Here is a 13,771-nt window from a genome sequence, read left to right as displayed (position 1 = left end):
TGACAGGACCTTTAAAATGTCCATCAATCGTTTTTAGTACACCAGAAATGCCAAATGTGCGTGTTTTGCAGCTTTGTTATGTTCTCCCCCTCTCTCTCCCTCTCACACACACACGGACTGTGCCGCTGGAGCCAAAAACTACTTTTTAAATGTATTTGTTCCAATAAAAACAGCAGAGAAGTGTTCAACCTGCTAATTAATCTGCATGAATCCAGCTCTGCTCGGCGCGGCCTTCACACACGCTCGTCCAAAACAACCTTGCCAGAGAACTGACGATATATAAATATATTTTTTTTCCACTCCCCTTCTCTTTTTATAATACGTTTATCCCCGCGAGCATTAACGCATTCAACACACACACACTCTTACATGTGACCCCCTAACCTGGCCCCACCTACGTAATTACCGCATCAGAGGCAGCGAAATTCCTGCAGGTTATTTTGAAGACACCGACTCAGGGCGCAGGAGTAATTATCACGCCATTACAGCGCTGCGTTCAATTACGCCTCGATCAAATGTCTCACGGCTCAATATTTGGGGCTTTTTAACGCAGTTAAGTTTAAAAAGACACTTCAGCACCCCGAAGCAAGGAGAGATGTTAGTATTTCAATTTAAAGCAGAGACAGAGAGGATTAAACGGCTGCTCTCTAAAATGGAAATGCGGGGCCTACATGCGTTCACGGCTTGTTTTAATTATGGACTAATTTGCATTTACCCCCTTATAATTATAGGAAAACAAACTCGACAAGCTTTTAAATAAAAGTGTGACTAGTTCAAATGAGAGAAAAAAACAGCAATCTGGTAATTTGTTTGTGAACATGCATCTAAATAAAAAAAAAGGAACTTGACTCCCTGTTGGGACTCAAACAGACAGAATCCACTGTGGAAAATAAATATGACTGAACGGATCTTTATTGGATGAACATGTATGTAAGGGTGGTCGCCTTAAAGATACATTCAACATCTCACTGTCATTTTTGGAGCTATTAAATCCACATTTCCACCTCTCCAAAAAAAAAAACGAAAAAAAATTCAAATAAAAATAAAAATGCTTTGACTCCAATATCAAGCCAAGTGCTGCGGTTCAAACACGTCCAATATCACGACAATGCCCAAGAGAGGAGGTCTGTGTGAAAATGTAGAAGCTAGAATTATAATAATAATATTAATAATAATATCCGGAAAACAAAACGCACTCTGGACACAAGCCCAGAATATTCTGCATCTATATTTTTAGATTTAGAAGGTCTTCCAAGACATTTCAAAACTGCCCAAACATTTTTTTTTTCTGGTTAAAACAATGAATATAAAAGCTGGACTTTATGGCCAATTTGTTCTCTTTGGAATATTTGGAAAGATTTACATACAGTTTTTTTTTTTTTTCCTGGTAATAAACAATTTCAAATTCGGAAAAAACACCAACTAAACATGGTCACTGTAACTGACCCAAATACATATTTACATATTTCAGCTCCTTGGCGTAGCTGACTAAAAATCTCTGTCATCCTAAAATAACAAATTTCAGAAATAAAAACTATACAGGTTTTGATTGGGTTGGAGGTAAGAGGGCACTGCAGGCAGTTCCTGTGGGTGCACCAGAGGGGAAAATATTCCTCCCATCCAGACAGCTGGTGGTCAAAGGAGTTTGGTTGAAATGTTGTTTTGTAAAACAGTTTTTGTTAAGCTCATCCGTGAAAGGCCCGTCTTAAAAACCCTTTCTTTGTCGTCAGGAAACTGCTCCTAACGTCTTCTTTCACAGGACTGTTTCTTTTTTTGTTTTCAGGTTTGAAGATGTGGAGGACTGAGGGAGCAAAAACAAAGTCCGATTGCTGAGCATTCCTGCTGCTATCTTGTTATCTTATGGTTCATAAACTCTTTTTGTCTTTTTTTTTTTTAAAAAAAGCAATAAGCTAATGTGGAAAATAAAAGAGGGAGCAGACGAGCAGGGAGGGAGGCAGAAAAAAAAAAGCCTGATCACAAGACTTGGAACCTCCAGGAGGCCTGGTCTTTGTAGTCCAAGCAGTCTGTGGTGTTAAAGTTGAGCTTCCATGAGGAGGCTGCAGTCTGCTCTTTGTAATCCAGGCAGTCAGAGGAGTTGAAGGCCAGGCTGGAGCCTCCATAGGCCTGGTGGTGGTGGTGATGGTGGTGGTGGCCTGACGACTGGCTGATGTGGTGGTGTGGGTGGCCGGACATGGATGAGGCCGTCATGGGACTGAGCTGGTGGGGGTGGTGGTGGGAGTGCATGGGTGCCAGGTAGGAGCCACAGTCCACACCACTGAAGTAGGAGCTAGAAGGAGTTGGGTAGCCCTGGCCGTAGCCTGGCGTCTGGTTGTAGGACATGGGGTATGAGGTGGCGGCGGCGGCGGAGCCTGACATTGACCGCTGCATACAGGAAGCGTTAGAAGGGGGTCCGGGCTCAGGGAGAGGAGCCACGGCAGGAGCAGGGGCATTTCCAGGGGAGATAGCCGGGCTCCAGATGGAGGAGACTGTGCTGATGGAGGTAGAGGTGCTGCTGAGCACAGCTGGGCCTGTGTGATTGGTAGATGAGGATGAAGAAGAGGAAGAGCCCGTGCTGGAGACAGCAGGAGGAGTGAACTGGCCGCTGCTCTCGGATCCGGTGCTCTCGCGGGCCGGAGAGGACTTCTTCTTGGGCGGCCTGGCTTTGGCACTGCTGCCGCTCTGCTGCTGCTGGCGACACTTGGCCCTCCTGTTCTTGAACCACACCTACAACCCAGAACACCCGCCAGCAGTTAGCAACCATACACAACCTCAGCATCTCACAGAAAAAAAGAGAAAACTCCTGAGCCATGCTGGGAGTACATTATAGAGGAAAATTGGGGGTTATTAGCCATCAAGGTTCATTTCCACCCCGGCCCCTTGGCTTGGACCAGCCAGGGGTCTAATTTCATACCTGGTAGAAGGCTCTAAGATAACAGGCTATTGGGTTTCACCACACAGTAGGGTAACTCTAGAGCACTGAGAGGGTAGGATCGTGTAGAGCATTTTGTTTCACACACACATTCTGAAAATAACTCAAATTGTGTGTGAGAGAGGCCTGCCTTGGTTTTACCCCCTAATACCTTTCAAGAGCAGTATTTGTTCAGCCCTGTAGAACAGCAGTGAAATGTTTGTGGAGTATTGCAGGCCTCTTCCTCATGGATCCCATATGACAGATCAAATTACACACAAGTCAGTTGGTTGCATCAAATAATAAAAAATAAAACATAATCAACCGATTCTGCTGAACTTTTGCAGCGAGCATGTGAAAGGTGGTTTTGTTTACATGAATATGTAAAACCTGTTATAAATAAAGGTGAGATGTGCGTGACTGAAGACCACATCAACTGAAGAGAAAAACATTTGTACGCAGCTTCCTAATCCAGCTGCAGGTTTAACGTCACAACAGGAACATCATTACCTTACTGTTATTACCAATAAAGCGCTTACTGTCGTCTAAAGGGGCTAACATGCGTGAAATCCCGGAAATACACGTCCAAAAATTACCTAATGTTTTTCTCCATCTTCCTTATAAGTTATTTAATTATGTAGTCTTCCTGCTGGATTACATCAGACAGCATCTGATCAGACTTACTTGGCTACACTCGGCTACCATAAGACGAAAACACACGCAGCAGGCTAGCTAGCCAACTTAAAGTTTAAACAACAATGACGTCATTAGTCGTCGACGCGGACGACAAATAAAATTAATAAAATGTTTAAAAATACAAAATGTTTAAAAACGGTTATTTACACAAACAAATCAAAATAAATAACATTTAAGCAAAAAAATAAATAAATAAAACGCTTCGTTTATAAGTTTTGGAGTTCCATTGTAATCCTGATTTTTATTGTTTATAACTAAACTTTCGAGCCTTTTTTTAATTAGATGTGTTTTTTAATCATTTTTTAAAATGCAATAATTTGTAGTTAAAATTCAGCACCTCTTTATAAACACTTGCGGCATTTACACCGTTATTTATGGGGCTAAGTCAAGGTGTGTGTGCAGAGCTAGAACCCTGCTTTTTTTTTACCTGGACTCTGGACTCGGGCAGGTTGATCTTCAGAGCCACCTCCTCTCGCATGAAGATGTCCGGGTACCGGGTTTTGGCGAACAGAGCCTCCAGGACGTCGAGCTGGGAGCGGGTGAAGGTGGTCCGCTCCCTCCGCTGCTTCCTTGGAGTCGCTGCAGGAAAAAAAAGAGACAGAAGCGGAGAAGAACTTAGATGAAGAAGAAATCAAGCTGGATGTGCTGCTGTGATGTTTGACAGCAAACAGTTTCCTTCAGAAATAATAACTTGATCTAAAGACAACGTGTTTTAAATTCACTGCACTTTTTACTTTGTTAGGCCCGTTTCAGGCCGGTTGTCCTAGTTCCCCTCGTTATTTATTTATTTTTTGTTAAATTAATAATTTAATCTTTATTTATTGACTGTGTTAGAAATAGTGTCCATCATTTTATATGTTTTATATTATTACTTATATTATTCGGTTTACAAGTCCAGGCTGGCTGCAGGTGCGTCTCCCCAGGTGTATTACGATCCGTGTGTGTGTGTGTGTGTGTGTGTGTGTGTGTTTGGGCTCCTACCTGGGTAGCCCACTGAGGGGTGTAGCAGGTCCATGGCAGCGCCGCTGAGCCCCAGGCCGTTGACGCCATAGGGGGGCTGTTTGAGGTAGGACATCATGCTACAGGCGGTCACTGCTCCACCCAGCTCAGGCCAGTGGTTCGGTTTCCCCCGATGCTGCAGCTTGACGGGACAGGGGACCGATTCAAGTCACTGCACACACAGGACGGGAGGAGAAGATTTTAGAAACATTCACAGCTTACATTAAGGTTTCTGCAGAAAGTGTGTGTGTGTAGGAAGAGTCAGGGAACATTTAAAACTTAGAAACCTAAGCTGTCAATGACCTTTCATCTGTCACTCATTTATTTATCCATTTATTTATTTATTTAAGCCTCTGGCTATCAAATAATATTCCTTTGTTGCAAACTTACTACTTTAAAATTAAAAGAAATCGCATTTAATAAAGTTTCCAAGAATTTAAAGATTTTTTTGTTGCTGTGCGATAAAACCGTGCATTAGTTCTGGATTATTTATAGTTTTAACTCAGAGACGCAAGCCAGATATTTGGAGGGAGGATACCTGAATAAAGCCTGCACACACCTGCACACCGACGCTGCAAATATTTCCTTCACAAAAAAGTGCAGAAATTGTGCAGATGTTGAACCTGACAGCTCCACACACACACACACACACACACAACACGCACGGAGACACTACAAGTAACAGCAGCAAGTTAGAGTTCATCATGACCTGTTCACCACTAAACCTTCCTCTGGTTTAAAAGTCACAGCCTGAGATACAAGCTGTGAAAACATTTTGTTCAGAGCGTTTAGTCCTCTTTAATTAACTTTACATCTGAATCTGACTCTGTGCGTAATGCGTCACTGTAAAAATCTGCACAGGTCTGTAATCAGAGAACATTTTCTAACATTAAGACTAAATAACACAGATTAAATACTTTTACAATTGTATTGTTTTATGCAATAACATCACAGTTCTAATTTTAACTCGTTAAAACAGTGTGTGTGTGTGTGTGTAGGCCTGCGTACACACACACACACACACACACACGCTCATATAAAAACCTGGATTATGTGTTCGGTTTGATAATCTATAAAAATCACAGCTGAAGTCTTTCTGTGCTCGCTCGCTCTGTTAGTGTCGGGTCGCCACACTTTGTGTGTGTGTTGGCCAGACTCAGACTCCTGCGGATCCTCTGCAGAAAAACCACCTCAGTCCACGTTTAAAATTCAACAAAGAGCAGAAAACGTTTTGTCCGGCACAAAGCTCCGATTATTATCATTATTATTTTAAATATATATATTTTATACAGTTTAGGAGATTTTATGGATTGTTTTTATAGAGTGTATCAGCTCAGAAGCTGTGTTCTGCTTTATTTTAAACATCCACAAATACCCTACTAAACTTAATTTAAAAAAGTCTAAATTATAGTTTTAATCTTATTATTTATTAGATTAAAACAGACACTGCGAGGTTACATTTGTTGTACAGCACAGCCACGGCTGAGCTTCTATTTCGCCTTTTCTTATTTTGCACATTATCTAATTAAATCTATATTTATGTGTTGATAAATTACAAGTTAGTCGAGGTGGGAATGTAAACAAAAACAGTCCTGATGGATGATCGTTGTCGCTCATCTGTTTGTTAGTCGAACCCAAACAAACACACACAGCCCTGCAGTGTGAGGAGCGTGAATTAAATTACTGAGATTATTTTAACAATGAGCTCCTAACTGACCAAACCACGAACTAACCCAACGTGTATTCCAGCGGCGCGTTAAAGCGCGTTTCCAGCTCTGCCAGGTCGGAGTGAAAAGGCCAGATCTCGGTGCAAATGAACTCAATTAGAATTTAGATTAGACCTCCGGGGAGAGAGCGTTTCTGAAGAAGGGCTCTTATCAGCAAAATAAATTAACAAAAACCAAAACACGCCTCTCCAATTATCTACTAAGTGCTTCGAACGCTTTAATGGCCAATTGCTCTCCATAAAACTCGCAGGGATGAATTGGAATAGAAATATGAAAATTATCTGCTGTGGAGGAAGTTGGCTGAATTTATCCGGGTCAGGCTGAGAGAGTAATTGATTAAATCCACGGAAAAAAAATCCACACAAACGTGCAGCAGCGCAGCTACATGTGTCACAGGTTACAGTTTAAATAAGGAAAGACTTTTCAAATGTTTGTGAAGTGACTTTTCTGTCGCTTTGACACTTTGGTTTCATGTTCCTGTCTCTATGGCTCCGAGTAAAAAACGCGCACAAACAATCAGAATCTGCAGGAAAGTAGAGACACAAAAAAAACAGAAGAAACTTTACCTTGTTTTTCTCCTTCCCTTCTCTGAGCCCTCAGAACCACAAGAGGCGAGTAAAATTATCCAGCAGTAGGAAGTCTGCAGGGCACAAAACTCGAGGAGCAGCCGCAGACTCACTCAAAAACAAATAACAGTGCACAAACCGGGCAGCATCACGAAGGAACGCACAGGCAGGTCTGCAGCACACGGGCGTCACCGCGTCCACGCTGCGGTTCCGGGCGTTTTTACAGCCAAATAAATCAAACTCATTTGCTTTCAAGGGGCTTGTCGTTGTCTGTCAGAGTGTTAAGATTTCTAAATGGAGACGGATGGAGATTGATCACCTTCTCTCCGCCCCGCGCCTCTATGAGCGGAGGATCACCTGCGGATCCGCCTCCTGGAGCCAATCAGTGCGCGGCGGCGGCCTGACGGACGGCGCAGGCGGCCTATAAGGCGGGTACATGCAGCCGGGCGAGCCCACTCCCACTCAGCACCCCACCTCCTCCTCCTTCTCCTCCTCCTCCTATTCCTCCACCACCACCACCACCACCTCCTCTTCTCGGTCCCGGTCCCGAGACCAGAGGAAGCACAGTTTTAAAAAGATGGAAATGTTTCACAGGCCTGCAGGAGAAAGCGCTTCAGAGGCAGGAGGCCTGCTGCCCGGCGGAACAGCGAGGAAACGTAGGAAGAGGATATTCACAGGATTTAAAAAAATACATCTGCACGCAAAAAGTGAAAAAGAAGAAGTGTTTGAAACATGTTTGGAGCTTTGTCTCAAGACTTTTCCTGCATTTGTGCAAACATCAGTCAGTGCTCTAATTTTTAACTCTGTTTTTAGAGTTATGCTCTGAATGTTTTATGAATTATGAAAGATTTTTAAATCAGAATATGTTATATTCTAAAACGAGAATAAATAAATAAACAAACATTTATCCGTTTTGATTTTGGGTGATATTCTCCCTCCCTCCTTTCTTTCTCTGCACACACATATACACCAGTCTCATGAATATTAATGAGGTTTAATCCCCATTTAGAATTACATTTGAGGATGGTTGACGTAAAGTTTAATAGGGACAGACCTCCAACTCACTGCAGAGGAGGAGGAGGAGGAGGAGGAGAAGAAGAACCAGCGGTCAGTGAATCAAACACTGCCGCGTGCTTTTAATGTGTTTGGAAGTCACGAAACAAATAAGTTCATATTTGAATGTTTCATGGTCCGAGTGATGGTGACTGAGGGTCAGCTCTGCAAAAAATATCAACTTTGTAAATGACCTGAAAGAGAGCTAATGTTCAGGAGAGAGAGGGAGAGAGGGAGAGAGAGAGGGTGGAAATCACATTTTCATGTGTGTGTGTGTCAGAGGAGGAGGAGGGATATCAAAGCAGAGACCGATGGGACTTAAAAGTCATCGACGAGAGCACTTTGACAGAGAAACTTAGACATCAATAGTCGGCGGACCAAAAAAAAGAGGAACAAAGTAATGTTGGAGGTTTCTGTGTGTGAATATAGGCTAAACACGTGTGTGTGTGTGTAGTGATGCTGTGTGCATACAGGAGATCACTGGAGGCACCTAAACGCACCAAAATCAGGAATGAACCACCACGTTTTTATGCACAAAGAAGAGGCCGAAATCAGACACTGATCAGAGGAGGCCTCCTGAAGTGACAGGAGGTCAAACACTTCCACACACACACACACACACACACCTTTTATTTATGTGTGTTTTTTTTATTTCCACCACATCTGAGGTCCGAGCAGTCAGAGGGCCGCCGAGGGTCTGACCGAAATACCACCAACCTCCTCCTTTGTGCACACACACTCACACAGGCTCCGTTAAATTATGCAAAAAGGCCATTCAACAAATATGGCCCTCACAACACAAAGGAGACGTGTTATTCTGACATTTCCCTGCATTTCTTGTGTTTTTTTTCTCTCTCTCCTCTCCCTCTCTAGCTCGATGTGAGTAAGACCCCGAGATAAACCCCTGAACAAGTATCAAGTTATCAAGTTGCACCAACCTTTTGTAATAAGAGTATTTTGTCTAATCCCAAATTGCAGTTGAATTTTCTTAATGCTGAGCTGGTAAAGCCTGGGATTAGGCGGCGAGGAGAGGAGGGGGAAAAGTTTTGTCCCTTCAGCCGGCAGGATTGGAAGCGGGGATCTGCGGGGATGTTGTCGGTGCTTATTAAAACGATGATGCATAAAACACAGTGTTGTAGGAGCCCCGGCGCTGCACGCGGAGACGGCCGGGGCTCCCTCAGGTGCAGCAGCAGCTTCTTCTTCTTCTTTTTTTTTTTGGACGGCGGGCGAAGGAAGTAACGCAGAGGCCGAGCGGCGCTCAGCACCTGTGAGGTGAGGCCAGGAGACTTCAAAGCTCAGGAGATAATCCATTCAGCTGAAGGATCCTCAGCTGCACAGCCGCCGCCGCTTTTTTACGCAGCGCGTCGCTCTTATTCACTGAGACTGCAAATGTGTTTTCAGTCCTTCTGCTTCAGATGGAACATTAAAGAAACCTGAGGGATGCTGCGGAGGTAAGACGGGACTGTTTCAGCCATTTTATTCCTTTTTATTCTTAAAAAAACGCACAGGACAAAATGTTAAAAAAAGGGCTACTGGATTTATCTAGTGATTTATTTATTTTCATTTTCACAGCACCTGAACTCATTCAGAGAAGAGAAATGAATTTTAAACTGAAATTATCAGAGCGACATGAAAACTTTGGAGCAAATTCAAAGTTTTACGCACGAACATTTCTGTTAGGATAAAAACCAACTGCGTTAAAATATAGCAAAATTATTTTTATCTAAATAAGTTACAGAACATTTTTTTGTAAATCACGCACTCTAACAAACACGCACACACACTCCAAACGTTCTCCACCATCGCGCCTTTTTTTGCTTCACCATAACACAAACTAACACAAAGCGCCTCGGGGGACGCACTGTGCGTAATGTGCGCGTACAGTCTGGTCCCAAGGAGAGAAGAAACGAATCAGCAAATTAATGTGAAAGTATGAGAAAGGCCGGGGAGGACGTCTGCTGTCACAACCCATTTTCCTGCTGTAATCGTGGATGTGAGGCTGCCTGCAGGGACCGAGCTGACACTCATCACTTCTATTATTACAGGGACATTTTCACGCTTTATTTCGGTCGCGGTTAATTAGTGCAAATTAAAAACGGTCAATTTAACGGTGAGAAATATTTTTCTTTGTAGATGTGAAAATGAACACTAATAGTTTTTTGCCGGGCTGTGTTGTGCCTCTCTCCATCCCTGGCTGCGGGTGACCGAGCCTCTCCGGCTCTGCCCCCCGTCTCCAGCACGCTTAAAGAGGGAGAGGAAAAAAAAAAAAAACATCTGCTCGGTACAAAGTGATTTCTCTAATCTTCCTCAGAGGAACCTGCTCCGCACCGACCTCAAATAAGAACGCCAATTTTAATTTATAAACACACACAAGTCGCAGCGGGAATTGAACAGAGCGCCGAATAATAAGCGGAGCTGATGGTGGAGGCAGTGAGGGCCGCTAATGTCTATTAAAATAAGTTGTTTTTTTTTTTTAAATTAGGTGAAAAAAAATATGGAGGCTGATTCAGAACATGTGTTAAAAATGTCAAAAGGGAGGAAAGTTTTAAAAGTCTGGCCACAAAAATGTGGTTTATTAAAGTAAAACTCAGAAAGTGTTACAAACAGGCCACACAGTGCGTCTTGGAGTATGAAATCATAAGGGCTTTATTACTGAAGACGTGGGTTATGACACTGGAATAAATAATCAGGTAAATGTTCACATGTAAAAAGGACAGATGCACCAGATGTGGAGCTCTAAGGAGATGCACGTGGAAGCATATTTCTCTTACAATAAATAGAAACCAAAAGGTCGCTGAGGAACAATGAAATGTGATGGTAGGTTCACTTACAAGCAGCTTACAGGACAAAAAACGGCAATAAATAATATATATATATATATATGTGTGTGTGTTGTTTATGACTGCATGAAACCTGACAAAAAATAAAAACAGGAAACTGTGATGAAAATATACAACACAGTGTTTTTGTGTTTTCTTTTGTTTTTCTTAAACAAGATGTTTTGTTTTGGTTCTTTCAAGCCAAGACAATAAAAAAAAGCAAAAATAGGAAAAGTTAAGATTAATGATGTTCCCCAGTTAAGATATTTTACAAGTAAAAACTGGAAATAATTAAAAGATACAGTCAAGTAATGAAGTAGCTTAAAAAGTCCAACCAAAACATCAGAACTCCTCCTCATCGTCGTTGTTGTTGTGTCTCAACACGATGAAGAAATAAAAAGTTAACCCCCCCACCCCCTCACACACACACAGAGATGTGCTGTACCTCAAACTCTTCACTCTCAGACAGGCGACGTCATTTCATACAAATCTCTCTCTGTCTGATGGGTCATATTTATATTACATACAGGTACCGCTGCTGATAAAGCAAAGGAGAATTACAATAAAATAAATGAGTGGGTCAGTCAGTATAAAGTTCCTCTGCTGGATTCCAATAACAGAGGGAAATGTCTAAAAGCCACTATCAAATAATAACAATATTAATGATGCTGATACATTTCTTTTATCGGCTACATTTGTTGGTTGTGTTTTCTGACAATCATTGAAGCACACATTTCTCCTCTTTCTTGGCCATCTTGCCTTTGTTCTGCTCCAGCGTTCTCTCCAGGTGCTCGTCTTCCTCCTCGGCCCTGCGAACGGCAGGGGTCAAAAGGTCAGAGGTCTCAGAGAGGGAGAGGGGTGAGGGTGGGGTGTACAGGCACAGGTAACAAATGCTCATTGCTGTGCCACTCATGGAGATTGGCTGGTGCCAACTGCCGGAGCTCCGACCTTTCACCCGCTTGGCACCCAGATGACAACCAGGCCCTGCACTGCGTCTGTACATTCACAGAGTGACTCCAACCGAACTCATGTGTGTTCTTTACCGTTTTACAATTTACAAATACAGTAAATTGTGTGACTTGTTTTGGTAACTTACTCTTTTTCTTGGGCGTCCAGGTCTCTGACCAGCGCGTCTCGCTTGTTGACCAGAATGACGAGCTCATCCAGAAGCAGCTGCTCTCGTCTCTTCTGGGCTTCGGTCTTCTGCCAGTCTGCAACAACACCAGAGGAACAAACATCTTCAGACAAAGAGGATCTTTTTCCACTTGCTGCTACACAGAGGAAAGGTTTTACTGGAACACCTCAAGATGAATGTCAGACTACTCCTCTACCAATCCTGCTGGAATAGACACAAGCTGGACGTGGCTTCCCTTCTTCTGTTTAAGGATTTGACAGACTGCTCAACAGCTCTCACAGTTTCAAAAACTGTTTGGTAAAAGTTCATCTTCTCATTAAACTGCTGGACTGTGAAGAGAGACCACAGCAGCTCCGTGTGTGGGGCAGTGACGTGTGAACGCTCCGTCAGGTTGTGTGTGCACAGCCATGATGCCCTGACCTGGGCAAACACACTTGAAGCAGCATATTGTTATGATAATGTGCAGCTTCATGATACACACACAGATATATGAGGAGGATCCTGTTTCGCACAGAAGAGTGAAGACTTCGTGATTTTAAAAACCTGCACGTCGAAGTGACAAAGACTGAACAATGACTCATGCACAGTTGTAAACACAAATTTCTTTGTAACGTTCTACCAAGCTGGACAGTGTGCAGGAGACGTATTGGAGCCTCTGTCTCCATGGCACCTGAAAGTTTTGGGTCAGTTTAAGTCATAATGAGGTAAAGATATTTCCACCTAATTTATTATTAAAAATCTGCCTCATCAAGTACAAGTATCTGAATGTCATCTGAAAACACCTCCTTAGACAAATAAACAAACAAACAAGCAGGTGAGCCCCCAACTTGAGTCTCTCAGTTCTCCAGGGTCTTTGCAGGAAGGGGCCCCACAGGGCCCCACAGGGTCCAGGTGGGACCCTGATCCAAATCCCCTCAGCCTTTCCCTGGAGGAGGTGGGGGGTGGGGGTGGTGGGGGCAGCCCACAGGAGAGCACTTGCTCCCCCTGGGGCTCAAATATCCGCCCAGCGCCCTCCCTCTCTCCCTTTCTCCCTCCCTCACCCCCAAAAACTGAACGCTAACATCATAACAACCTTTCTGCAACATTCAAACAACAGCCCTACCTGCACTGTGCATAAATTACAGCCGCCTCAGTCACACAAACGTCTCAGAGCCGCTGGTTTTAGAGTCCTGCTGTCTCACAGGAAATCTGCGGCTCCTCCTCAGCGCAGTGTGAGAACGCATCCCCCTCAAAAACCCTCCATCGCTTCATATTGAACAAAAAAAACACTGAGCTGCGAGCAACTTCTGAGCCGCGAAGGCAACTTTACCCCACTATCAATATTTAACCGGCTATTGATTCCAGAATAAAAGGAATGTTGTAAAATGTCAGTCCCAAAATAAGTGTGGCTTTATTAAAAATAAATACCCCCCTCTCCTCATTGAGTCAAATTGCAGCAGTCAGGCTGTGTGTGAGTGTGTGTGTGTCACGCTGGGCCCAGTGTGTTTGTCCTGAAAGGTCTGCACTCTCTTCATTGGCCCTGTTCGTCCCTTTGAAGTCAACCACAGAGCGAAATGAGCACAGTCCCAATATTTGCCTCTTCGTTCTACTCTTCGTCTTTTTTTTTCCTCTCAGGGAAGCAAATTTACTCTCCAACAACAGAAAAACCCTCCAAATATGTCCAAACCTGCCTTTGAAGAAAGTGTTTCCTTTTTTTCTTTTTGGAACACGGGGTAATTTAGGAGAAACCAAGACAGATTTTGAAAAAGAAAAGTGGGTGATTCATCATGTGAGTCATCAGCTTGAGATAATTGTAAGACAGGAATGTATATATGTGTGTGTGTGTGTGTGTGTCTGCCAAAACTCTCCCACAATCCTCTGTCGACAAG

The 13,771-nt window shown here is 43.3% G+C and overlaps 2 protein-coding genes across 7 annotated transcripts in view; both read right to left on the bottom strand.

Annotated features, from left to right (window-relative positions):
- Nucleotides 1-1,974: 1,974 nt before the first annotated feature.
- otx1 (orthodenticle homeobox 1) lies at nucleotides 1,975-4,682 on the bottom strand. Of its 3 annotated transcripts, none has more exons than XM_028423586.1 (4): nucleotides 4,585-4,682; nucleotides 4,032-4,212; nucleotides 2,546-2,724; nucleotides 1,975-2,488 (listed from the first exon to the last, which is right to left on the bottom strand). In XM_028423586.1, exons 1-4 carry the CDS (start codon nucleotides 4,680-4,682, stop codon nucleotides 1,975-1,977), a joined length of 972 nt encoding a protein of 323 aa, XP_028279387.1. The 3 variants fall into 3 exon arrangements, with proteins under 3 accessions (XP_028279387.1, XP_028279388.1, XP_028279386.1); XM_028423587.1 differs by having other exon boundaries at nucleotides 4,032-4,183; nucleotides 4,586-4,682; XM_028423585.1 differs by having other exon boundaries at nucleotides 1,975-2,724; nucleotides 4,032-4,183; nucleotides 4,586-4,682.
- Nucleotides 4,683-11,469: 6,787 nt separating this feature from the next.
- ehbp1 (EH domain binding protein 1) overlaps nucleotides 11,470-13,771 on the bottom strand; it is a 107,717-nt gene continuing 105,415 nt past the window's right edge. For all 4 annotated transcript variants that reach the window (XM_028422872.1, XM_028422873.1, XM_028422874.1 and 1 more), the window contains 2 exons: nucleotides 11,865-11,979; nucleotides 11,470-11,577 (listed from right to left, as the gene is read on the bottom strand). In XM_028422872.1, the coding sequence (XP_028278673.1) occupies nucleotides 11,487-11,577; nucleotides 11,865-11,979 (206 nt within the window). In that variant the 3' untranslated portion in view covers nucleotides 11,470-11,486. The remainder of the gene's footprint in view (nucleotides 11,578-11,864; nucleotides 11,980-13,771) is intronic.

This window comes from Parambassis ranga, chromosome 15 (genome assembly GCF_900634625.1).
Source record: "Parambassis ranga chromosome 15, fParRan2.1, whole genome shotgun sequence".
Lineage (NCBI taxonomy): Eukaryota > Metazoa > Chordata > Actinopteri > Ambassidae > Parambassis > Parambassis ranga.
The sequence above is the reverse complement of the archived record's forward strand: the minus strand, read 5'-3'. Positions and strand labels throughout refer to the sequence as shown.